The following is a 24,144-nucleotide window of genomic DNA, read 5'->3' as shown; positions in this document are numbered from 1 at the left end:
TATTAGTAAATGGCAAATGATTAATTTCTCACTGGATCAGTTTTCACTTAAGAATTATTCCACGCTGTCTTTGCAGGGAATTGGGAATTTATCTAGACATACAGCCGGACGTTTGAAATAGCTTTTTAAATAAAACATTCTTCTGTACTAAGTGCATAGGAAGTGCTTTTTAATCTGATTGAATACATGAAGTATGAAACCTAGTTAACTGAAAAATCTCCTTCACGTCACGGTGGCCCGAATCATCAAAGGTATTTTAGATTCCTCCCTCTCGTGAGATGGCACCAGTGCTGATGGTCGCCGTGGCAGGCAGGCGGATGAGCTGTTGCAGCTGCAAACGGTGGTTCTTAAAATAAATCGGGGTGGTGTGGTCTACCTTACCCACTACAGTGTAAACCGCGGGCTCTTAGGAGCGAGGAAGGTGGCTCAGCGGGGCACACGCTTTGCATCTGTGAAGCCCTGCGTGCCACCGCCAGCATCTTTGCGACCTGCGCTGGGAAACGCTGCTCCTGCCTCGCTGCGATGGCCAAGGGATGGAGACAAGCACGAGGGTGATGCTGAGCATCATCCCTACCTCCTCGCAGCATCGTTGAAGAAGCGGCATTTAGCGAGTAAGCACCGTGGCTCCCCTCCAAGCTAGGGGAAGGGGAAAAGCAACCTGAGCAGCAAATGGCTAAAACCTGATGTTAGAGGCCCGTTTCCTAGCAGAGGTGCTGGTCCACGCGGCTGAGCACCGCTGGAGAGCTGCAAGAAGGAGCTTAGCAGGTGGCGACTGATGGCTGCAGCAGCCACCCTGCAGCCCACGGAGCTGCTGCAGGAGAATTAACACACCCGGATCACAGGAGCCCCGTTGATTAACTCTCCGCAATCGCCTCCGAGAACAAAAGTGCCAGTGTGATGTCGGTTGTTTAATGCAAAGCAAACGACTTATTTACAGCAGAGGCTTGAATCCATTAAGGGCATATTAAACTCCAGATGCTTGTCAACTTTACAAAAAGAGTGGAAGAAAGGGAGGAGGTGTTGCACGTTTTCTGGAAAAAACTTAGCTTGCCAAGTATGGAGCGGTATTTCATTGAAGTTAAAACCATGAGGAGGGTGACCAGCTTGAATGATGAAGGAGATTATTTCCCTCCCCCCCCCCTTTTTTTTTTCTTTTTAAAGTGGTCTTGAGACTGCTGTGTCGTGCCAGACAAAGTACTACGTGTCGAGTTCCTGTGTGGAGTAGGGTTGTCGATAAGGAATCGGCACTGACTACAGTGCGGGGTTCAAGCAGAAAATGGCCTGTGAAAGAAAAAAACAGGAGTGTTTCCATTCCTTTGAAACAAGTTAGGAAATGAGCCGGAGGGATTATTCTTGAGAGCGGATATGTGGAACTGGCCTTCTCAAATAAGTCCTCTAAATTACTTAATTTAAAAAACCAAAGTAAATTAAAAAACAACAACAACAAAACCCAACAAAACAAAAAAAAACCCAAACAAACCAAAAACCAGGAACATCTGATGGTCCCCTGAGCCAACTGAGCAATCAGAGTGTTGACTTGTCTCTTCCTTTCTCCTTTCTGCTTACTTTACAGTACGCCGAACACAAGGCATGGCTTTGGGGAAAATGCAGTTATAAACCTTCCTCTACAAGAGTGTGTGCAGCCCGTGAGGCTTCATCAGCGCCCTGCTCTTTGTGTTTTGGTGGGTCCATCACTAGCTACAGGCTGCTTTGTGCCTTTTTCAATACCCCGTCCATGCTGTGGAGAGCCATTCCTCTGTGGACACCAGCCTGGACCTCTGCACGCACCTTTGTAGGTTTAAGCATCAACCCCCTGATGTTTACGTGAAAGGAGGATGAGGAGAAGCTTGATGCAGGCTGGCTGGCTTTTTTCAGAGACATGAGCTGATGCAAGTTTATCGTGCCTTTTTTCACTAATTGCTGTGGCTTCCTCTTAGCATCTGGTTTGTTCCTATATCATCTAAACTGAAGATCTTTTCAGCAATTCAAGGCCAATTCTTTAGAGGACACTAGGTGGGTCATGTAATGCAGCCTTCCTCATGAGTCTCGTCGCTGGGAAGAGAAGAGGGTCAATGACCCGACCAGCCTGAAGTGAGTACAGGGATGGTACCTCGAGCTGGAGAGGTCAGCGTGCCTAATACACTAATTGCTGACACTGATCACTTATAAAGTGGATTCTGAAAAAGTATGTGTGTCTGTTAGTCTTCTCTTTTTTCCTCCTGTGTAATTTCTAAATCCTTGTTTACATCACTGTAGAAGGCAGAGCTGCTGCTTGAGCTCGGGGCGTCCACCAAGTAAGGTTGGCTCCCCTGCGCAGCAGGGCTGTGATGGGATTTCACTCTTCCCAAACCCTTTGGTTAGGAAAGGTGGTGCTGTAGCGCACTAAGCAGGCTCCATGAGTTGACCTCTCCATTTGCTGTTGGTGATTTGGTAATTCTTGCATTTTAGTTATAAAATGTCATATTCGTTTTTATGTGGATGCTATTACAGAATGCAGGCGAACTCTTCCCTTATGGTGTTCTACCCCCAGTGACTCGCCCTTGATATGAAAATATGAGGCCTGGATTCTGACAGCCAGGATTATTTGCAAAGAAAATACAGAACTTTTTATTTGATGAAGAAGCAAGTTTTTTAAGAAAGACAACCCACCCTTTTTCACAGTGATTTCCTGGGCTGCGTGGTGTTGGCTTACGTTTGCTCATCAAGTCAGCTCTGAAATGCCCAAGCAGAAGGAAGGTCTGGTTGCAAAACTTGAACACGAGAAGTTTATATTCGGTGTTTTGGATGTTGGCGAGGCTGTTAGCTGTTCCCACCTCATTTCAGAATGGTAGAATCATAGAATTACACAGTGGTTTGGGTTGGGAGGGACCTTTGAAGATCACCTAGTCCAGCCCCCTGCCATGGGCAGAGACATCTTGTGCTAGATCGGGTTGCTCAAAGCCCCGTCCAACCTGGCCTTGAACACTCCCAGGGATGGGGCATCCGGAGCTTCTCTGGGCAACCTGTGCCAGTGCCTCACCACCCTCAGCGTAAAGAATTTCTTCCTTGTGTCTGGTCTAAATCTGCCCTCATTTAAAACCTGCGCCCCTGCGTTCCCTGCGCTCCCTTTCGTGCAGCAGCTGCCCCTCTTAGGAGGGGTCTGAGCACAGATGGCAGGAGCGAGCTGTGCACGCCTGGGAGAGCGCAGAGCAGGTCTCTGTCAAAATATTCTGGGTCTCAGCCCTTCTCCGTTAGTCTTCATTCAGATAATCCATATTTTGCATCCTTCTAAAAATTATTTAAACCACCAAAGAAGTTAGACCCGGCAGATCTTTTATTTGTTGTTAATCTGAACAGGGTTTCAGATGAATTAGGCATTGTGTTGGGTGAGTTAGTAAAAATGGCCGCATGATTTAAAATGCCAGCAGGTAAATGAGATGCTCATCTCTAACTTAAGACTGTCTCGGTGGGCAGTGTCTTGTGCTTCTACAGCATCCGAAGTAAAACTGCTTTGGCGGTCTAAAGGATAAAAATAAGTCCAGGGCCTGTCTGTGTAAGAGAGTTTTTCCAGTCATGCTGGTGTACCTCATCATTTTTTCTGGTGTGGACATTTTATTTTTGGCTCAGTTTAAAGCACCCGTGAGGCAACATTAAACTAGATGGCGGTGGTAGAGGACAATTTCTACAGTAGGATAACCCCCATGGTTTTATATTGGTCGAGTTATATCTCTTTACATTCACACCACAGATTATACTGAGCAGATGAGACCTTCATTTTAGTCCATGTGGTTTTAAATTTAATGTAGAATTTATGGGGTTTATGTTCATTTTCCGTTGTTTTCTGCTGGTTTGAATGGTACGGCTTCTGCTATTTTGGATCGCTTTGCTCCTCCTGCGTCTGGTATTCTTCCAGCGATGGTGTCAACAGCCATTGATCATCGTTGACAGTACATCAAAGGAACCTCTGACACAGTCATGAAGCAACTGCACTGTGTGATGAGAGGGACTTTATCCTCATATTTTTTTTTTAAGCACTTTAAATGACTTTAAAAATACTTCTGGCTGTCATCCAAGGCTTCTGGACTAAGCTACAACTGCCAGGAAATGTCTTTGCAGGCATCGTCATGTCATTAGGGTTTCCTTACACCTGAAACTGTTCTGGTTTCTGAAGGAAAACAGGACTAAACTTTCCTTTTCTAGAATGATGAGTGCTCATCTCTAAAATTAACCAAGATCAGCTTTCCTCTCCTCCCCGTGCATGAATCCCTGTTCAAATCCAAGTGTGGACCCTTCGGATGCGTAATAGATGCTTTGCTGCTGGGGCAACAACAGTAGCAACAGGTTGGTAATCACGAGCAGAAACTGCCAGTCAAGGTGTTTGCCCACAAAGCCTGACTTGTATCAGGAATCCTTTGGGAATAATTTGAATATATGAATAACTACCCCAAGGTTTCATTACTCAGAGATAAGGCTTCATGCCTTTCAGCGTATGATTCTAGGGACGTTTGGAAATTTTCTGGGAAGAAAATGTGCAGATATGAAAATAGCGCAGAAGTTGGAAAAGTAAAAAACCTGCATTGACTGAAGCCAGCTATCAGGGTAAACTAGAATTAATCCAAGTTACAATTTGGAAATGAATTACTAGAGCTTGTATTGTTGTTATGTGCGCAGTTGGGCAGGCTGTGCTGTTTACTGAAGAGCTGTAGTAGTTTATTGCCTTTTTTTCTAGCTTACACCTACTTTTATACAAGAAGGAAGGCTTAAGAGTGAGGAAATCTAATAGTGCCACCGAGGAAGCAAGTGGCCTCCATATGTTGCTGCACATACCTCGGGCTTCTTGGGAAGGGAGGCGGTGGAGAGAGGAAAGTGTTTGTAGTAGATTGGTGGTTATTAAACCTTGTTTGAATCAAGTGGACTTCATCTTTAGACAAACCCGAGGACCTTGCTGTTGATTATCCCGGCCATTGCTTATAGCTACCTGTTTCCAAAAATGCCAAAATTCACGCAGGCGCCGTGCGCTGAAGGAGGACGTGTGCCTGTAAGAACGAGATCAAATGCACATGTGTTTAAATTTGCATAGTTGCCCATGAGGAGTATTGATGTTGCTTACCCAGCTGTCCCCTTGCTGACTCAGAAATGCATGGTTTCAGTCTGCTACCGATTTTATTTATAAAAAAAGCATAGTTTTTAGTGGCATCGAGTGTAGATCGCCCCTTGATTCAAGCAGCTTTCCTTCTGAAGGAAACAGTTACTGAAGCATCCGTTGTCTCGCAGTCTTGTCTCCCAATGAGCGAAAAGGTTACTACACTTTGTTAATTATATTCTGATCCTATTTTTCTGTGGATAAATACTTTTTAAAAATTATTTTAATGGGAAGTACTTAAAGTTGTATTGCTCCATTAAGAAAAGCAGCAATATACCCTTTCAGAAAAAACACGGTGGCTTGGGAAAGCCTGGCCTGCTGAGCTACTTCATGAAGGTTTTGCTTGAAAATTTTTCCCCCTCTCCCACATTTTTCTATGGTGATGGCAAAATAAGTTGCTTGGAAGGAGATTATACCTGTTTTTTGTTTGGTTTTTTTTTTTTTTGTTTGTTTTTTTTTTGTTGTTTTTTGTTTTTTGTTTTTTGTTTTTTTTTTTTAACTCAGAAATTTTCAGTTTGCTTCAATGTGCCTCAGCATCTTAGTCCCTTCCTTACTGGCAGTATTTGAATTGCTGCTGGTTTTGGATGGTTCTAATATTACAATCTCAGTTGCAAACAGGGTTGGACAACAGCAACATCTAACTCTAGCAGCCTTTTAGGGAGGATTGTGGGTTTGAAGGTAATTTGGCTTTAGCCGTAACCTCAGTAGGTTCATAAGAGTCTCGCAACAGCAATTCTGCTGTCTCGCAGGCTTGAGTTCCTCTAGTGCATGCCTGGATAGAAAACAGAAGTTTGAAAACATCTGTTTGTGGTCCAGATTGAATTTAGTTTCCCGTCCATACTGTTTAGGACCTTTTGGGGAATCTCTTAGTGTTTCATGCACAAAAAACTCACTTTCTTGGGGCAGTGATGTTAGTGAGAGTGTAAATATAGGAGATGTGCCTCTTCCCCAGCTTTCCCAGTACAGAGGGTGATTCTAGTGCCACAGTCATCTTAGTATCTGGGCAGCTTCCAGTACTGGACCTGTATCCTGATACTTGCTTCTTTGTTTTAGCTGCTAGACCATGCTTCCCTCCATCACACACCAGCCGGCTGCATAATTAAATACATGACCATGTCCTTCCTCCCGTCTCACTTGGGAGTACAGGTCCCTGGTTTTAGCCAGACAGACTCTTCCAAACTGGGAAACCCAAACCAGTATCACCCTAACGTTTAGAATATAGCTGTGCATTAGAGCACTGTTGGCATCTCAGTGGCCAAGAGGGCCAACAGCATCCTGGCTTGTATCAGGACTGGTGTGGCCAGCAGGAGCAGGGAGGTGATGGTGCCCCTGCGCTGGGCACTGGTGAGGCCGCCCCTCGAATGCTGTGCTCAGCGCTGGGCCCCGCACCCCAAGGCGGCCATGGAGGGGCTGGAGCGTGGCCAGAGCAGGGCAGCGAGGCTGGGGCAGGGGCTGGAGCACAAGGCTGGGGAGGAGCGGCTGGGGGAGCTGGGGGGGCTCAGCCTGGAGAAGAGGAGGCTGAGGGGAGCCCTCCTCGCTCTCTGCAACGGCCTGAAAGGAGGCTGGAGCCGGGGGGGTCGGTCTCTGCTCCCCAGGAACAAGCGATGGGACGAGAGGGAACGGCCTCAAGCTGCGCCAGGGCAGGGTTGGGTTGGGTATTGGGGAAAACTCCTTCCCCCAAAGGGCTGTCAGGGCCTGGCCCAGGCTGCCCAGGGCAGGGGCTGAGTCCCCATCCCTGGGGGGATTTAAAAGCCGGGGAGATGTGGTGCTGAGGGACATGGTTTAGTGGTGGGCTTGGCAGTGCTGGGTTAATGGTTGGACCTGATGATCTTAAGGGTCTTTTCCAACCTAAATAATTCTATGATCTCATGGATGAAAATCCACTGCCTAAATACATGCAGTTCCCCTCTGCTTCTGTCCCCCATGAAGATGTCAAAATTAATGGAGTTACCTTTGATGCTCCACAATGAAGTTGGTGTTACAGGTGGAAACAGTAGTTTCTTAGTAGAAGCCCTTCATTTTATGTGATTCTTGTTATTAGAAGTGTGTATACCGTTGGAGAGAAACCAGCCATAGACAGACATGGAAAATAAAGGGATTCTGTAACCTGGACCCTCTTCTGGGTTTTAACTACGAAGCCACGATGTCTACCTTAGAAGGCAGGTTGCTGTGGCCTCCCTCTCTGGTCTGGTACTTCCTGAGGAGCTTGGCCTCTAAGGTCTGACTTGTTGGTTAGCCGGACAGAGTTGAGCAGGGTGAAATGCTTTGGAGATTGGTTTTGGCTTTTTGGAAAGTTCAGTAAGGCTTTGGAAAGATCCAACTGGATTTCTTTGTATTAGTAAATGAGAGACCGTGCCAAAATGGCTAGGTCAGGTTTGGCTTTTCAGGAAGACAAAGGCCACTACAGGGGCTGCAGAAGGAATGAATTAATTTTGCAAATGAATACGTGGAGCTAACTCATCCTAAACCCTGGGATGTGATGGTTGGGAAACTTGATCTGTTGAGCAAGAGGGTGGCTGTCTGACTGCCCACAGCCATTTCAGGGATAACACGATGTTTGCAAAAGTCTCTGCTAGCTGGGCAAGTCCAGATGAGGTGATGGATTGCAACCATCATCTGTGTGACTGAAGCAGGGCAAGACCTGCATGGTTCGGTGGTTGTATACAGGGTTGTTCTGAGGGTAATGGGTGTTTTGACTTTGCATACGACAGACTCCTTTGGCTCATTCCGAGTCTGCTTTCAATATCTTGGTCCTGCTGCTACATCAGAAACTTCATCTCGTCCCCTGTTCGGCAATGTACGTGCCTCTGGCATTTGAACGAGAAGCTTTCTCTTAGTGCTGTCCAGGCAATATTTTCCCTGCGTTTGAGATGCAGCTTTTTTTCCCTGTAAAAACAGATGCGCTTAAGTGAAACACGGAAAATGGGTCCTGTTTTCAGGACAGGACTCTCTAAAATAATTGCATCCCTATTTTTGGTATCTTCAAGTTGGAACTGCCTTTGGAAGAGCTGTTTTATAAGTGTCCATAACGTTCAGTTCACTGAGTTGCAGAAGGCATTTTGAGGCATGTGGAAACAAGCCTTTAGAAACCAGCTGATACTGGAAAAAGAAAAATCTGTCATATTTCAGCTCTTTGGTCAGTAGATTTGAGGCAGAAATAAATGCATCTAAACACCAGTCACTCCCCACCCTACCTTTTCTTCCATTTGTTGTCTGGACTGTGGCAACCGCTTCCTTGCTTCTGAGCTTCTGCTGCTTAAAATGCTGCTGCAAAAAATACTCCTTCCTCCACAGCTTTGGTCCTGCTTTGTCCCTTCGTACTCTGTCCTGAATTCAGAGCAAGACTCTGGTCCTCTCCTTTAGCCTCCTTCTGCCCTCCACCTAATCTTCTGTTCCTATTTGCCCTATTTGTGTTAGCAGCTTCGGCTGAGGTGTCCTCCGTTCTTCTCCGTTTCTTCCATGGTGCATCCCACCTTTGTAATAGTCTCTCTTGCCATGTCCTAATTAATTGCTCCTTCTTTGTGTATGACTACTGGTTAGTTTGGTCAAAATAACCTTCTTGACGAAGCGCTTTCTCCTCGTCTGGGTCCCAGTGTCTCATCAGTCCTGCCATGGTGTTCCATGGTTTGGTCATCAAGATGTGGTGTTTTTATGGTCAGTAGAAGCCTGGTGATTATTTTGCCAGGCTGAGGTTTTTGTCATGTTGATCGTTTGCAAGGTGTCATGCATTTATGGTACGATATGGGTAACAGAAGCTATTGAAAGCTTTTGAAGGACAAAGCTGTGTGTGATGGCACTGCTTGTCTGAGTTCCTAGAGCAGTTACCCAGCCACCTATGAGGGACCACTCTGCAGTCTGTGTCCGTGCTCCTAGCTCTCTCCTCCTGACAAGCTGAACAGGTTTCCATGAAGAGGGTGTCAGTCAAGAGCTTTAAATTCAATGGCTGTACTTACAGGGTCAGAATTTGCTGGGTGTATTTTATTGTTCCCTACAGCTGGTTGTCTCTTTCCTTCTGCTGTTTGCCCTGGGGGTTTTGGGGAATCTGCTTCTGAGGGTTGATGTCCTAATTCTTCTAATGTAATTTGAAAATATCTTAAGGATGTGCTGTTCCTTTTCCACAAATGTACGGTAGACACACTGAAAATACCTGCGTACCTCCTGTCTTGTTCCTTCTGCGCAGATTTATGTTCGTGGTGTGTGGTCCAGTGCCCTGCTGACTACGTAAGCTGCTACTTTGCTCAGTGGTTTACCACTAGATACATTAAATAAATATGCTTTATGTAATATTTGTGCTTGGGTTGTAATGATTTTGCCTGCTTCCGGACTCCAAACAAGTAATGCAACAAAAAGGGTCTGTAGAATACAACTTGCTGCCAGTAAACTTCTGTGCTGGCATCCTCATTTGTGTCCTGAGCTACTGAGGTTGGAGGAGGGAGACTGTGTATCGCCCTTGAGCAACTTCCCTGAAAGCCAGATCTTGAAGTGGCAAATATAAGTTCCAGCTTTGATAGATCTCTTCATATGTAGTGTGCACGGGGCACATAATCTCAGGCCTACAAAATCCTTAAAGACCTTTCCTCCAGCAAAGATGACTGCCTCTGGGTGCTATGCCGTGTTGTTTGGAAGTATGGATTTTGCAGAACTCTGAAACTTCAGGTTTCTCTTCTGGCTCCTGGTGCAGTCGTTATTTCTCTCTTGTAGAAGACCACTGCCACTGGGGGAGGTAATCTCTTGTTCCCGCGTGGTCACGGCCTGCTCACCTAGCTGGCTCAGAAACCTTTGGCTGCCCTCCCTTACGGTGCCTCAGTGTCTGTAACCCCCTTCCTGTGATTTTTGTCTCCTCTGACAGTAGCTATTGATGGAAGAACACGGGGTGACCCAAACAGAGCACATGGCCACCATCGAGGCCCACGCAGTGGCCCAGCAGGTGCAGCAGGTCCATGTGGCCACCTACACAGAGCACAGCATGCTGAGCGCGGACGAAGACTCGCCGTCTTCGCCGGAGGACACCTCCTACGATGACTCTGACATCCTCAACTCCACGGCTGCCGACGAGGTCACCGCCCACCTGGCTGCAGCAGGTAAAGTCGGCGGGATGCTCGGCGTCGTTCGCCTAACGTGGTGTTTGTGCAGAGGTCGCAAACAGCGCTCGAGGGTGGTGGGTGATCTCGTCACCCCACGGGATGCTGTGAATGCTTCCTTACTGCCCTGGCTTTAACAGCACTGCTTTATAAGTTTTGCTGGCTGCTCGAATCTTGCATCACTTTATCTGTGTGTGATACAGAGGTACTGGGAATAAGAGACTGGTCTGTACAATAAAAAACGTCTCTGGTAAATGCCGCCTCAAAAAACGAAACTAAAATACCGAATATGTCAAAGAGCAAACTTATTTCAGGCCCATATAAACAACAGCAAAAATAACCCAGGAGTGCTACGCGACCCTGCTTAGCCAGGGAGCTCACATGCTAGGCCTCTCCCACAGAGATGCCACAAAGGGTCCTGGCATATCTGGACTGGGAAAATATTTCAGAATCACAAACTCCTTCCAGTGAAGCCCCTTCCAAACGTCCTCCAGATTTGCCTTGTAGTGGATCTACCTCACTAGTAGAAAACTGCAGTGATAAATAAGCATTCACAGACTTATCTGACTCCTTATCAGACTTTTTCTGAGGAATAAAGCTCTTGATGTGCTTGACCGAATCTGTAACGTTCCACCAGCCCACTGATCATCCCACACCCTTTCCTTATTAATTTTCCAACCTCAGCTCCTGCAGGATTTTTTCTTTCCTCCTTCCCCTCTAGCACACAAGCTTTTCAGGCCTGGGTGGTGGTTGCAAGCGGGGGGCATCTGGTGGCTCTCGCCTGCCTGCGAGCCTTCCCAGTGCAGGCACTGCCCGCTGCCCCTCCAGCCCCTGGCCAGGTAGGCACCCCGAGCCAGGAGCTGCCCCGCTTCCCCAGGGCGGACGGCTGCAGTTCACGGGCTGGCACATCCAGCCCAAAGCTTGCCCAAGAGCCCAGCGTGGCCCTTCCTCGCTTCTCCGGAGCAAATGTTTTTCCAGTCCCCCAAAAGGCAATGTTTTTATTCTTTTTTTCACAAGCACAGGATCATTGGAGCAGTATGCAGCGGTGCTTGCTGCGCCCGCCCTGGGTAGCGCTCAGGTAGTTCGTTCCTGATTAACAAAACCTGGCTCTGTAGTGTCAGCCCAGAGCTCTGTCCATTATAGCATCCCGTCTCCCAGAGCAGCTGCCTAGAGAAAACGTGTAATCGGACGCTACTTTCATTATCATCTACCAGCTTCCACCAATCGGTAGCTTAGGATTTCCTGATCCAGTAGCTGCATCTTTGTTAAACACAAAAATATAGTGCTTTTATGATCCCTGATGTGATCTTTCACCTCTGACATATGGAGAAACTACACACAGAGCAACTGAGGTCTGCTCAGGAGTCAAAGGCGAGTCTTGAGCCTGCGTTAGAGACCAGGGCTTTTTGACTCTGACCCTGTGCTCATTTCTGGAGATAACCGATAAAAGCACAATCCACCGCATGTTACTTGGTTTACTTCCAATTAACTTAATGAAACTTCCCTTTACATGGATTATGTGTCTAGAGTTTGATCATGAGCGCAATAGCCCTGCCCTGCCATGGTCCCTGCTGTTCTTCAGGGGGCTGTCGCAGGATGCTGCCGGTGACTCTGGATTTACAATGATCTTTCACATCAGAGCTGGTCCTTAATCCCTGGGGAAAGCCTTGGACTCCTGATGCTGTAGTTGAGATGTCCGAGCAGGATTCATGCCATTGTACCTGGTGTCTTCTCCCCTGCCATCGGGATCTCCTCGATTGCAGTCAGTTATTTAAAGTCTTGGCTTACTTGAGAGTTTTTTCAGTGTGTTTGGAAGACAAAACACATAATTATGTGATTGCATGGAAAACTCTGGGCTGAAATGTGTGAGTTTGACCTGGGAGTGAGCTGGGACTTGCTGGTCTGGGGAATGGAGCCTTTTGATAACACCTCTCCGATGCTGGAGAGGAGGGATCCCAACTGCTGGGGAGCTCAGCGGGGAATTCGGGTCACTCCAGTCCGATGGGGAAGCCCTTGAGCTGAGCCCTTGGGACCCATCCCTGGCAGGGGGACAGTGGCAATGTCCTTTCTGGCCAGTTCCTGGGTTGCGTGTGCTGATTCACCCTTTGTGGTTTGATTTCCAGGCCCTGTGGGGATGGCAGCAGCTGCTGCCGTGGCAACGGGTAAAAAACGAAAGCGACCACACGTTTTTGAATCCAACCCGTCAATCCGCAAGAGGCAGCAGACGCGCTTGCTACGGTAAGGACTCCCGCCGGCACTCTGACACCTCGATCTGCCTCCGGTGCCGTGCGTGGTGAGACCACGTGCTGTCCAGAAGTTGCCCAGCTTGGGGATTTTTTTCGGCATCTTTCCTGGAACCCACGAGCTGTGTTGTAGTTTGCAGAAACAGGTTAAATTGCAGCTCTACTCATCTTTAACGCGATGTTATGATCACCAAGACTGACGCGACCATTCTGGTGGAATCCACCGTTCTGTTTTAACCCCAGCTGGTCACAAGTTAAATCTGTCACGGTAACATTGCCTTGCAAGATATTCGTAGTGGCTTTAACAGCAGCTGGCCTGAGAATCTGGAGGTACAGCCATACCCCAGCTCTGCGGTGGCACGAAGGACTTGTCTACCTAACGAAAAAAGTCTTTTCTGCTTTATGAAATGATCCTGTGAATAAATCTAGTGTGTGTGTACCTGAATTCCCTTTGCCACCAGACCCCGTTGTGTGAGCTGCATGCAGAAGACTGGCCCTGAAGCCTGTAGTGCACAGTGTTGGGGGAGAATAATCGAGGGGAGATGCCTGCCAGAGCTGAAGCACTTTCTTTGGCTTTAGAAACTTGCTCTGTAGACACCAAACTTCCGTAGCCCTTCAGGTGTTGCGTTACAGGTGCTCTGAGGCTGTCTGCCCGCCTGATGGCCACCTAGGAGCACTAGTGCTGAAGTGACTGCACAGGCTTCCTGCAAGCCCGGGGAGATCACCTGCAATTCCATCTTCAGGAAACATTTGTAAATATTGGCTGGTACTATTTGCCAGGTTTTGGAACAAAGCAATTTTTGCTTTTTAAACTGTTTTGGATTTAATTGGGTTATCTCACAAGAGCTGGGGTATTTGTCACCCCGTCTCTTGCTGGCTTCCCCCTGCGTGCACACTTAATGCACTGAAGCAGCGATGGCCAGAGTTTCGCCTTTTCTCCTCTCCTCTCCTAACTCTTGTAAAGTTGGTGAGAAATTAACTTGGTTTCCTTATATTCTGCTTACTCATCTGCTGAGGCCCACAACACCCTTTGCACATGATCAAACTGGAACGAAGTGGAGCAGGATTAATGTTAAATAATATTCCCTGGGAGTGGACTCCCTTTTTTTTTTTTTATAGCTCCATTCTGGTTTTCCCTCCTTCCCCCAGCTCTGTTTATTGCAATGTTTCTGAAGAGCAAATTCTTTTCTATCTTGAAATGTGAATAGTATATTTTTATTGAAATGTGAACAATATATTTTTAAAGAACCTTGTCTTTAAAGGAATTATTTCTTCTCCCTTCATGCAACTACTTCATTTTACTACATGCAAGTTACTGACAAAATGCATCATTTTTTTGCACTCTGATCAGTTTGACATGTTTGTGCTTGATATTTACACCGCTGTAAATCGAGTGGGAAGTTATAGTTTCTGATTCTGGGATCTCTGCGTAGCTGGCGGTGGTGTTGGCGCTTTTTGGCAGCGTGTCTGCTGCTAACAGCAGGTTCTGAAATGACCGGGGCAGATACTAAACTGTCACCTTACGGAGCGCTCAGATTATCTGGTGATAAGCGCTACTTCTCTCTTGCTTTATGAGTTTCTGCCAACATCTCTGACACATTCGCTTGCATTGCTTAAAAGTGAATAAGAGGCGGAAAATAGATGATGGAACACTTTCTTCCTACAGGGAGATCGTTCCGAAGGGACTTGCTGATGTGGCAGGTGTCTGAATACCTGGGTTTCCTGCGCGGAGCTGTTGCAATATTGCTGGTTCTTGCCTGTCCTGTAGTTGTAGGTTGAATTCTTACAGTTCTGGTTAGAGCAGGACTTCGGTGCTAGAGAATTGCAATGCACTGTTATGAGGCTGGATGTAAAATAAGCTGTGTTTGCAGACCTCTTTTGTTGAATCATTCGCGTTCTTTACCTTAGAAGTTTTGTGTTGCTAACACACTTAGATGGTGACAGAGTGGCAATGCAGACTCTTGCTGTCCTAGCTTTGCTGCTCTGGTGATTTCTCTTTACTTTTTACATCAATGGAAAAAGGAGAGAAGGGGGAATAATTGATATTTGAGCTGCTGGGTGACTGCAGGGGATGCAGCAGGCCTGCGGGAGTGCAGGAATAAGCAGTATATGTGGCTAATCTGACCAGCTGGGGCTCCGTTTCTCACCTGGTTTGTGAATGGGTAGCATTAAGAAAGGGAGTTTACAATGGAAGGGGTTGTGTTTCTACAGGGCTTTCAGCTGATACCTATTCACTGTTTTATCTCTCTGTTTTCAGGAAGCTCAGAGCCACGCTGGATGAGTACACCACCAGAGTAGGGCAGCAGGCCATCGTTTTGTGCATCTCGCCCTCCAAACCCAATCCCGTTTTTAAAGTATTCGGTGCTGCACCCTTGGAGAATGTGGTAGGTGTCTGTAGGAAAAGCTGTGTAATGAATTGCTCACCTTCTCTGCAGGTTTCATTCTGCTCAAGGCAGCCTTGCAAGCCTGGTAGTGATCTGAAGGTCATGTTTAAAACCCTGGAAACAGGAGTTGAGAGTGTATGGACATGAGTGTAGCACTGACGTCCTGTCTTCTCTGCATGGATGGTTGCCTAGCACATCTCACCAGGGTTGCATATCCTGGGTTAAAAATCAGAGGGAGCAGGTAGTGATGACGTGTTTGAACTCAGCTCGGCTGTCAGTGCTTGCATCTTGTTGCAGACCAGACGGTCAATGGAGCAGATCCTGACCGTGATAAGTCTTGCTTCAGAACTTTTCTTTTAATCCCGTAAATACTTCCCCTTGCCAGTGTTACTTGATGTTTCATCATCAGCTCTTCGATGCGGCCAAGTCTTCGGGGCCAGTGGGTATTTTTTCTTGCCAGCTGTGGCGTTGTTTGCTCCTTCTGTTCTGCAGCACCTTGGGGAAGGTGGCTGGCCCTGTGTCCTTGCCCTCACCTCTCCTGGTGCTCCTTACCTTGTTTACCTGCGCTTAATGATTCCCCACAGGTACGCAAGTACAAGAGCATGATTCTGGAAGACCTGGAGTCTGCACTAGCGGAGCATGCTCCTGCACCTCAGGAGGTTAACTCAGAGTTGCCGCCCCTCACCATCGATGGCATTCCCGTCTCGGTGGACAAGATGACCCAGGTAAGCAGCCAGACGTGGCAGAACCAGAGAGAGATTTGGCATCTTGCAGTCACATCCTGTTATTTTGCAGTGGAGCTTATGTCTGCATCTCCAGGGGATGCATTTGATCTCTTCTTTCTCATGGGACTGTAACCGCTCAGCTAGTAGTTAGATGTGAAGCTTTGTTATTGGTGCTTATTTTCTACATGAAACAGTAATGCTGGTAAGGACTAGAGCTCAGGCTGCTGGGAGCATTCCCCTTTGAGCTGTTTTTGTCACCTCCCATAAACTATGAACAGGGAAGATATTTGTTCCGCACTTTGCAGTGCTGTTTAGGTACTGAAGTCAGGCAGGTCGCTTGTGGAGTACTGTTTTTGGCTTATCCTCCTCGGACATTTCTTGCGTCTCTAGTTCGTTCCCTCCTCTGTTTTCTGCTGTGGACTGGAGGAGAGGGGAGCTTGCCGATGGTTTAACTCCAGGTCAGACCCTGAGTGAGCTACTTCTGATGGTGCCAGGGAGTCACCTGCCCTAGGGATGTGGGGGACACCCTTTCCCTCCAGGTCCAGCCCTTTGCTGACCTCGTTATTGCTGGGAGAAAGTGGAGGGGACCCCCCCAGGGAAGCTTCCTTGGGCTGGGAGGGATCATCTGCAGGGAAATCTCCTTCCCCTGGGGTGCAGAACCTGAACACAGGTGAGTGTGTTTTGCAGGAGGCTCTGGATACACTCAGTCTGATGCACCACAACAGATTTTAAATGCTGAAAGCCAGTTTCTTCAGAGGGAGTAGCAAGATGGAAAGGTCAGAGGCTTTGGGCAACGTACAAAGAGGTGTTGTAGTAGAGCAAAGATGTGTGGATGTCCTCTGTGCTCTGTAGAAAGATTGCATTCTGGTCAAAACACCATTTCCATTGCTTAGGTGGAATCGGACAAGCTTGCACTTGTAATAAAATTTTACAAAGAAATCTGTGCCTTGGCTGATGACAGATCATGTTCCTAATCCATGACAACATAACACAAAACTTAGTCGCTAGATTTTTAAGCCACGGTGAAAGGTGGTATCCACAAGAGCTGTTCACAGGCAGCTTTTGTTTTGTATCATTAACAGTTTCCCATGAAAATGGGAAGTAAAAAATGGAAAGTAAAAAATGGGAAGTAAAAAAAGGGAACATTTTACTTCTAAAGTAAAATGAAAGACCATCAAAAGATCACAGGTATGTAGCTCCAAGTTCATTTGTATTGGCAAACACCACGCTTGTGTTTGTCTGACTTCTTTATGGCCTCGTCGTTGTAGTAATTAAGCTGAGTAACAGCAAGAGAAGTGCTTAGGACTCAAAACGTGGAGAAGGAGACATCTACGCGGAGATTTGCTCGGGCAGAGGGAGGCCGTCCTAGCACGGGGCGAGTAGTGAAGCTGGAGGCGCTCGTGCCCGCAGCACGTGGCCTCTGAGGAGGGAACAAAGCAAATGAGCTGTTGCTGATGGAGCGGTGGAAAGAAATGAGAGAGAGAGAGAGAAATGAGTGTGGATGAATGAGATCAGGATGCGAGGCTGTTGCAATCCAGTAACACATCTGAGAAACTTTTCTGGTTTGCAGTGTGCGGAATATGCGCACGTATAAAAGGAGCAATAAAAAGATCTGTCAACTGTTTGGCTGTTAATGTTGCACGTGCCATCAAAGCAGCCGTAAAAGTGATAAGCTCTCACTTCAGAGAAGCCTTCAGCTGGATTTATAATGCAGATTGTTTATTTTTTTTGTGATAGAGTTGGAAATTAAATATTTTAACATCAAAGGTTGCTGAAGTGTTTTCTGCTTCTATTTTATGGATAAAATACTAATACCCATAGAATTCTATGGATAAAATACTAATACTTTTCACGTTAAGCTAAAAATAAGGTTGGAGAATTTTTTTTTTGTTCCAAACATGACATGACCTTGGTTTTCAGGAAACCTTGCACAAAGATTTGGCCAAGGCAAGTTGCCCCTGGGGTTTGATTGCTTTGCATTTTTGCATTTCCACGTGTGAAGCAACTTTCCAGTTCGAGGCACTAGTTGCCGGCAGGACTTTTTTCCCGCCCCCGCTGTGTGCAGCCCTCCTGTGTTCAAAGGCTTCTTGTGGCTCTGTTAAATGAGAAATGGTTTTTCTTCTCCATGTTCTGCAGGGCCTTCAGTCAGCAAAGCGTGCAAACCGCTGATGCAACAGCGTAGCAACGTAGAGCCTCTTATTTCAAGTCCTCTCATGCTGCATTATGGTAAAACGAGTGTCTTGTTAGGAGTAGCCCTCGTCTTTTAGTGCAATGTGATAACTCAAAACAGCTTTGCGAAGAAGGTTTCTCCTGAGCTGTGGATCCACGCTCTTCGTGCCCTGTTTGGCTAACCATCGCTGTCCCGGTTAGCCCAGCCGCTGTGGTGTGCACGCGTGTTGTGGGCACGCAGCGCTGCGCTGCCTCGGTTTCCCCGCATATCATATAGGGATGATGTTTTGTAAATGTCTTTAAAAAATTTTGAGATCCTTGAATGGCTGCAGGCCACCTGAGGACAGAGCACTAGAGTTAGTGGACAGGACTGCAGACTCCTGGCTGGATTTTCACAACCCAGCAGGTCTCTCTGTCTTGTAAAATTTTCAAGGAGGAAGATGGGGCACGTGGTGCTTATTTTGTTGCTGAAAGCATCCAGCTGCTATATCGTTTTTGCCAGACTGGGGGGCAAACTTTAAATAGAAACAAAACACGGATATGCTGAACACGATGAGGACGCCATGCTGTCTTTTTTTTTGGCCACGATCACAATTTGAAATACATTTGTTTGAGAGAGTGGATGATAACTCTGACTCCTACATCGCTGCAACCTGTTGCGCAGCCAGAAGTGCCATCGGTTTTTTTTTTTCTGTAGGAACCTTGATTCCCAGAGCTGCCAACGTAGTTCTTTGTATTTGCTAACAAGAAATGAGCTTTTTCAACTAAGTTGCACAAAGCCCTGTGGAAAACTGAAATATTTATAAATATAAATTGGGCAGCACAATTAAGAGGTGTGTCAAGGGGAGTGGAAAAGCGAGGCCTCTGCTTTCAGCAGCTGCAGGTGTCGGCAGGCAGGTGGTAGAGGCGTTAGCTCCTCAACGAGGAGGTGAAAATAACTCTCCTTTTAATTGCTCTGCTTCCCTGGTGGTCTTGAGGGAAATAAAGCCTTTACTAGCCTGAGCAAAGATCCGTCTATAAACTTGCAAATGGAGAGCATCACCCAGAAAAAAAAAATGTATTGCAGTGGGGCTTTTACCCCGCAGCCATTACAAAGAGAAATCTCGTTGCTGTATGGACTTTGGCTACGCTGACACTATACGTCAGGCCTGGGTTTGCCCCTAAACTTGTTCTCAGTTGCTCGCTGATATGATTAAGGAGTAAAATTGGGTAATGCTGAGGTTGATGCTTCAGTCGGCTCTCACAGAGGTCACTAGAACTTGTTTATGCTTTTCTGAATAGGTGATTTGTCCTTTAATCTGACTTTTTTAAAACTTAATATGCCCCTATGCTTTGCAGTCTGCTTATACATGCCCACAAAGTTTATCTGGGCCGCTCAAAAATCATCTTGACGTCTGTTTGCATACTGCCCTGCAAAAAGCTTTAGCTCAAACAGCAGATATCTTTATGTACGTGTCAGTTTGTGTGCAGGAGAAGCTAAGTGCTGAAAGATGGTAAGGAAACTCAGTTTGCAGGAATCAGATCCTCTCCGTGGAGGGGCAGGGATGATCCCGCAGCGCTGGACCCCCTCGCCCGGGTGCGAGGCTTGCTGGTGCTCCCTTCTGGCCCACGGCAGAGGTGTGGTATGGGGACAGCCTGTGTTTCTGCTCTCCCAGCAGGTCGTCGCTGTGTGGCAGAGGGATCATCCTTGTTCTGCGGTGGAGGCACCCCAGAGTTAGGAATCGGGTCCTCCATGCAGCTGAGCTCTAGCACTGGACCGTTGTTCCAGCAGAGTGGGAAGGGTAGCGAGTCCTCTGAGGTACTGGATATAAGGATGAGTGTGTACTTCTAACTGGCATGCAGGCAGCTGCCTGCTTTTACAACATTTAAGCTCAGAGCCTGCGTCGTGCCTCGTTTCCAGCAAGAACAAGCACTGTCCAGCACTCGGATCTCCAAACCCTGCTTGGAGGTGGTGATCCTGAGAGGGACAGCCTGGTCCCCCGGTGTGCCCCTTTGAAACATTAGAACTAGTCACTCATTCCTGTGGCTTGACCACAGTTTCAGAGTGGAAGAGAAGAAAGATTTGCATAAAGAGTAAATCCGTGAGCAGACGCTTCTGTGGGGAGACCCACAGCACCTCCTGCTTTTTGCAGTGATGACCAGGTTGTTAATTTTGGGTTGGATTCCTGTGGCCAGGCATAAACTGCTGCATCTGCTGGGTGCTGAGTGCCATCGCTTCTTGTTGAGGACACCCAGGCTGACCCTCTGCCTCGTCTTTGTCGCGATGAATTTACGACAGCGGCAAGCCTGCTCCCGTCCTGCCAGAACGCAGCCAGCAGTGAGACCTTGCAGAGTTCGGTCAGGGCCACGCGGGTTTTCACAGCAGGAAATTCAGGATGACAGCTTGGTTGCTGCCTTGACAGATGCCTGGCTTTTTAATCTGAATGTTTAAACATTAATTGGAACTTTTAAACGTAGAGAACACTTAGTCTAAAATTGGCTGTTGCAAAAAGAAGACCCAGTGAACAAAATACCTGGGTGCTTTGCTGCAATTGCTGCTTTGCCCTCTTCCACTTTCAGGTGCAGCCGAGGTCCTGCGTGGACTTGACTTTGCTTTTCCCAGGTGCTGGGTTTTGGAGATCCTGAGGCTGAGCTGTGGGGACAGGTAGAAAATTCCCAGCCACAGTTTTGCTCCCTTCTAGAGACCACTTTCCTTAGCAGGGTGTAAACCTTAAGACCGGAGCATTGCTTGGTGCTCCGCATGCAGGACAACTTGTTGTTTCCAGCACTGGAGTGCAGTGGTCTGTGCTTTGGGCCAGTGCAAATGGTAGAATCAGGATTAGCTCACTACCGCTAACACTTGGTCTTAATGTTAAAGAAGACACTCAGTCTGTGTACTAAAGGGTGTCAAAGAAACATTTCTTAAAGTTTCTCTTAAACCCTCCATACTGGTGATTATATGAGCCCTTTCGAGAGCTGGCAACCATGCAAACTGCAGTGAGCTGCTGTCTTTTTTTTTTTTTTGGCAGAGATTTGATTTTCAGGTGGTTGAGGGATGGAGTCGGCAGAACGCGTGGCTCCCGCAGATGAAGCGGTCGCACCGGTTCCTCCCAGCTGTGCCCCGAGAGGTGCGGGGTCTTTGTCTCGGTGCTGTAGCCTGGGTCAGAGCCCTGTGAGCTGCTCGGGTGCGGTCTCGTTATGGCACTAATTAGAGAAGTCCTCGCGCTGGAGCGGGGCGTAACACCACTGCTGATTGTCTCCCTGGCGGATTAAAGGCAAACCCTCCTTAACAACTGCCTTGAGTAGCTTGAGCCGCTGAACTCCCTAGGACCAGTAATTAATCCATCTGGTAACAAGGAGCATGGCTTGCAGATAGCAGTTCTGGGAAGGAGCTTTTAACTGTTTTTGCACCAGGCGACTCAATGCCATTCGCAGGTTTATTTGACTGAATAAGTGGGGCCTCAACCGGGCATCCTGACGCATGTCAGGGTGACTGCTGGCCCTGCAGTACAGATGGGGAAGCTGCATCACGGCCAGACTTGGCCTGGGCTGGAAAAAAGGGCACCGAAGTGGTTGACGCTGTGTGTCAGCATGGGCGAGGTGGTGGCTTTTTTGTGCCTCCGTTTATAATTCAGGGTTTTGGTACAGCTTCTCCGAGATGGCTCGGGATGTCCGTGGAGTGGAGGAACTGAAATGCAGCTGCTTCTCTGAGCAGGGGTGGTGGTTCTACGGCGTGCAGCAGGTACGCTATATATGGACCCACAAGTATACTGGATTTTTATTGCCTTTAAAGTCCCTAGCCACTGCTGCAAACTGCATGCAATGTAGTAAATCACACATACAAAGAAATTGTATTCTTTTTACCAAAACACACTTCAATTTTTCTATTTAACTGTGTAAGCTAGGGCCCACATTACATCTTCCAGCTGGGCTCTGGCTTTGAAGAGCAGTCCTGTGTCCAAAAGAGCCGCTGCAGATCCCAGTGCATTTAGCAGTGTGCTTAGGGACTTCAGGCTTTTTGCAGAGACCACAGAGACAATCTGCAGTCTCCTGTTCCTCTGAAGCATTCCTCCCTTCCTCTGTCTGACAGATGTTAGAGGGGACTTCAGTTCATACTCCCTACGCTAACGTGGAAAAGGCAGCTTGTAAATGAGTTGATTTACAGCTTGGAGCCAATGGATACAATATGCAGAACCAGGATGTCATTCAAGCAGGATCGTGGCTCGGAGGAATAGACGCTGTTATGGCAGAAGATGAGGGATGGGTGAGAAGTCCTCCGTGAGCTGACCCGTGTCACTGCTAGCTGGGACTGTGTCGTGGCTGTGGCACCAATCGATGCTGGACCCGTCGCGCTCTTCCATGGCTGTGCCTTAGAGCCCTGAACATGCAGGTGTCTTGGGGCTGTAAGGTGGGCCGAGGACTCACAGTGGCACTGCCACAAGCTCAAATAACTTGCTATTAAAGCTATGAAAGGATGCAGAGAGGTATTCTTAAATGCAGCTATTTAGCTTTAAGTTAACGTGGTTTTCTCTGACATATGTGGTCTTGAGCGCTGCTTCTTTTCCTGCTGTTTCTGCAGCTGAACCAACCTTTTCCTGAGGCTCCAAATCCTGGTACAAAATCCAAATGTGTCATAAACCCCTGTGAGAGTTTTGTATTCTCTGATAACACTAAGGATATTACTTGCCCTTGGTGACATATCTGCTCGATTTGCTTTGAAAGTCTATTTTTAAGGTATTGTCTCCTGATGGTAAAGGCAAGTCACTAGTTGACCAGTTTTTGTGGGTGCTAAGGAGAAGTAAAATCAGGTTGAAAGGTGTCCCCACTCTGGCAAAAGTTAAGAATAGACTCAGAAAATTAGTCCAGTGTGTGTTATGTTCTGCAGGGGTGGAGAATACATGTGAGAGATTGTGCCTTTTGCATTGAGGCGGCTCACTGAAGCTCCATCCTCTTTGCCGCATCTCTGTAAAATGTGCATCAGCTCACATCTGAGTTCCGGTGGCCATGGGGACGTTGAGTGCGGATTTTTTCCTGCGTTATTCTGATTCTTATTTTTTTATATTTTCTCCCTCTCAAGTTGGTTAGCTCTCTTCATGGTAGTGTTGAACCATGAAGTGTGTTAATACAGTGCGTGTTTGTGCCTTATTGTTGTAATTGGCTGACTTGATTTTATTGTTTCTGCTCTTCTACCTGCTACTAAGCTGTTCTCAGCTGAGTCTTGGGAGAAGATAGTAAAGTATTTATCCATCTTCCTTAGGCATTCAGGCCTCTTCCAGTTGATGGTTCCAACAGGATGGAAGTTAAATGTAATAACTTTGTATTATGCACCTCAAAACTACCAGATATGAGTTCCTAAAAAACTCTCAACCCTCTTACGTGGTTTGTTCCAGGCACAGCTGCGAGCTTTCATCCCTGAGATGCTCAAGTATTCCACGGGTCGCGGGAAACCAGGCTGGGGCAAGGAAAGCTGCAAGCCCATCTGGTGGCCTGAGGACATTCCATGGGCCAACGTTCGCAGCGATGTCCGCACAGAGGAACAGAAACAGCGGGTGTGTATCCCATGTCTGTCTGCCTTCAAATCGAGTACAGGGCTTGCGAGCAGTTTTTGTGGGAATAGTTTTCCCCCCGAGTGACAGAAGAAACTACGACGTTGGCCCTTCCTTGACTTCGTGTCAGACATTCAGCCTTGGGAGAGCAATGAGATGAGAGAGGCGTAACCTTCAGTCCGCTCTGTCCCTGCTGGGGTTGTGTGACAAGCAGGTATTTGAACCCCATCTCTTTCTGCAGCAGGTGCCCTTTTCACGAGCTGCAGAACCTGCTCATCTCTCTGGTCTTACGAAGCAGCCTACCCAGCCTAAGACAAGTCTGCTCTCCAAGAATGCAGTTCATTTACCGTAGAGCCTGTGTCATGGCCTCTCGAAGCCTTTGAAGGGATACTGTCCCATCCTGAGCAGCAGGGACCTTTGTACTTAAAGGGAAGTAGGCAAGGATGTGCAGTGGAGCCAGGACAAAAAAAAGTGGGAGAACTGAGTGAAAAGGTCTTGGATATCAGTTACGGCCATGGATCCTTTATGCAGGTGGTGTTTCTACTAACCTGTCACAAGGAGATCATGAAAGAAAGCTACCAGGGTGTGCAAAGGGCAGGACTTGTGCAGGCTGATGTAGGTCTGGTTGGATGGGGAGGGATGCCTGGTGAGGCTGGAAATGGTGCTGTGGCAGTCGGTGCTTTCCCAGGTAGGGATGCTTTTCTACTTGTCGGCACCAATGCGTTAGTTAGAATTCCTTGCAAGCTGGCGAAAGAGATTTCGTTGAGAAGCTTCCCTTTCCCTTGGCCAGATGTGCTCGTTCTGTATCAGTACGCAGCCACGCAATAGCGCTCCAGGGTGATTTCTGAGTCTTGGGTAAAGGAGGGGATGAGGACAGAGGGATTAGGTAGTGGGG

At 47.4% G+C, this 24,144-nt stretch overlaps 1 protein-coding gene across 12 annotated transcripts in view; it reads left to right on the top strand.

Moving 5' to 3' along the window:
• Positions 1–24,144, top strand: part of NRF1 (nuclear respiratory factor 1) — a 72,112-nt gene that overhangs the window by 10,716 nt on the left and 37,252 nt on the right. For 7 of the 12 annotated variants that reach the window (XR_014227889.1, XM_082309314.1, XM_082309305.1 and 4 more), the window contains exons 2-6: positions 9,972–10,203; positions 12,327–12,441; positions 14,704–14,830; positions 15,415–15,555; positions 23,094–23,252. Coding sequence is in view for 11 of the 12 variants with exons in the window: in XM_082309314.1 (XP_082165440.1) it covers positions 9,981–10,203; positions 12,327–12,441; positions 14,704–14,830; positions 15,415–15,555; positions 23,094–23,252 (765 nt within the window). In the remaining variant the exon portion in view is untranslated. Of the gene's footprint in view, positions 1–1,573; positions 2,092–2,170; positions 2,186–9,563; positions 9,846–9,971; positions 10,204–12,326; positions 12,442–14,703; positions 14,831–15,414; positions 15,556–23,093; positions 23,253–24,144 lie in introns of those variants that run through there. The other 5 variants (XM_082309309.1, XM_082309312.1, XM_082309311.1 and 2 more) reach the window with 5 other exon arrangements.

This window comes from Platalea leucorodia, assembly GCF_965183815.1.
Source record: "Platalea leucorodia genome assembly, chromosome: 4".
In the NCBI taxonomy this organism is placed as follows: domain Eukaryota; kingdom Metazoa; phylum Chordata; class Aves; order Pelecaniformes; family Threskiornithidae; genus Platalea; species Platalea leucorodia.
This window is presented reverse-complemented; position numbering and strand designations above follow the sequence as displayed.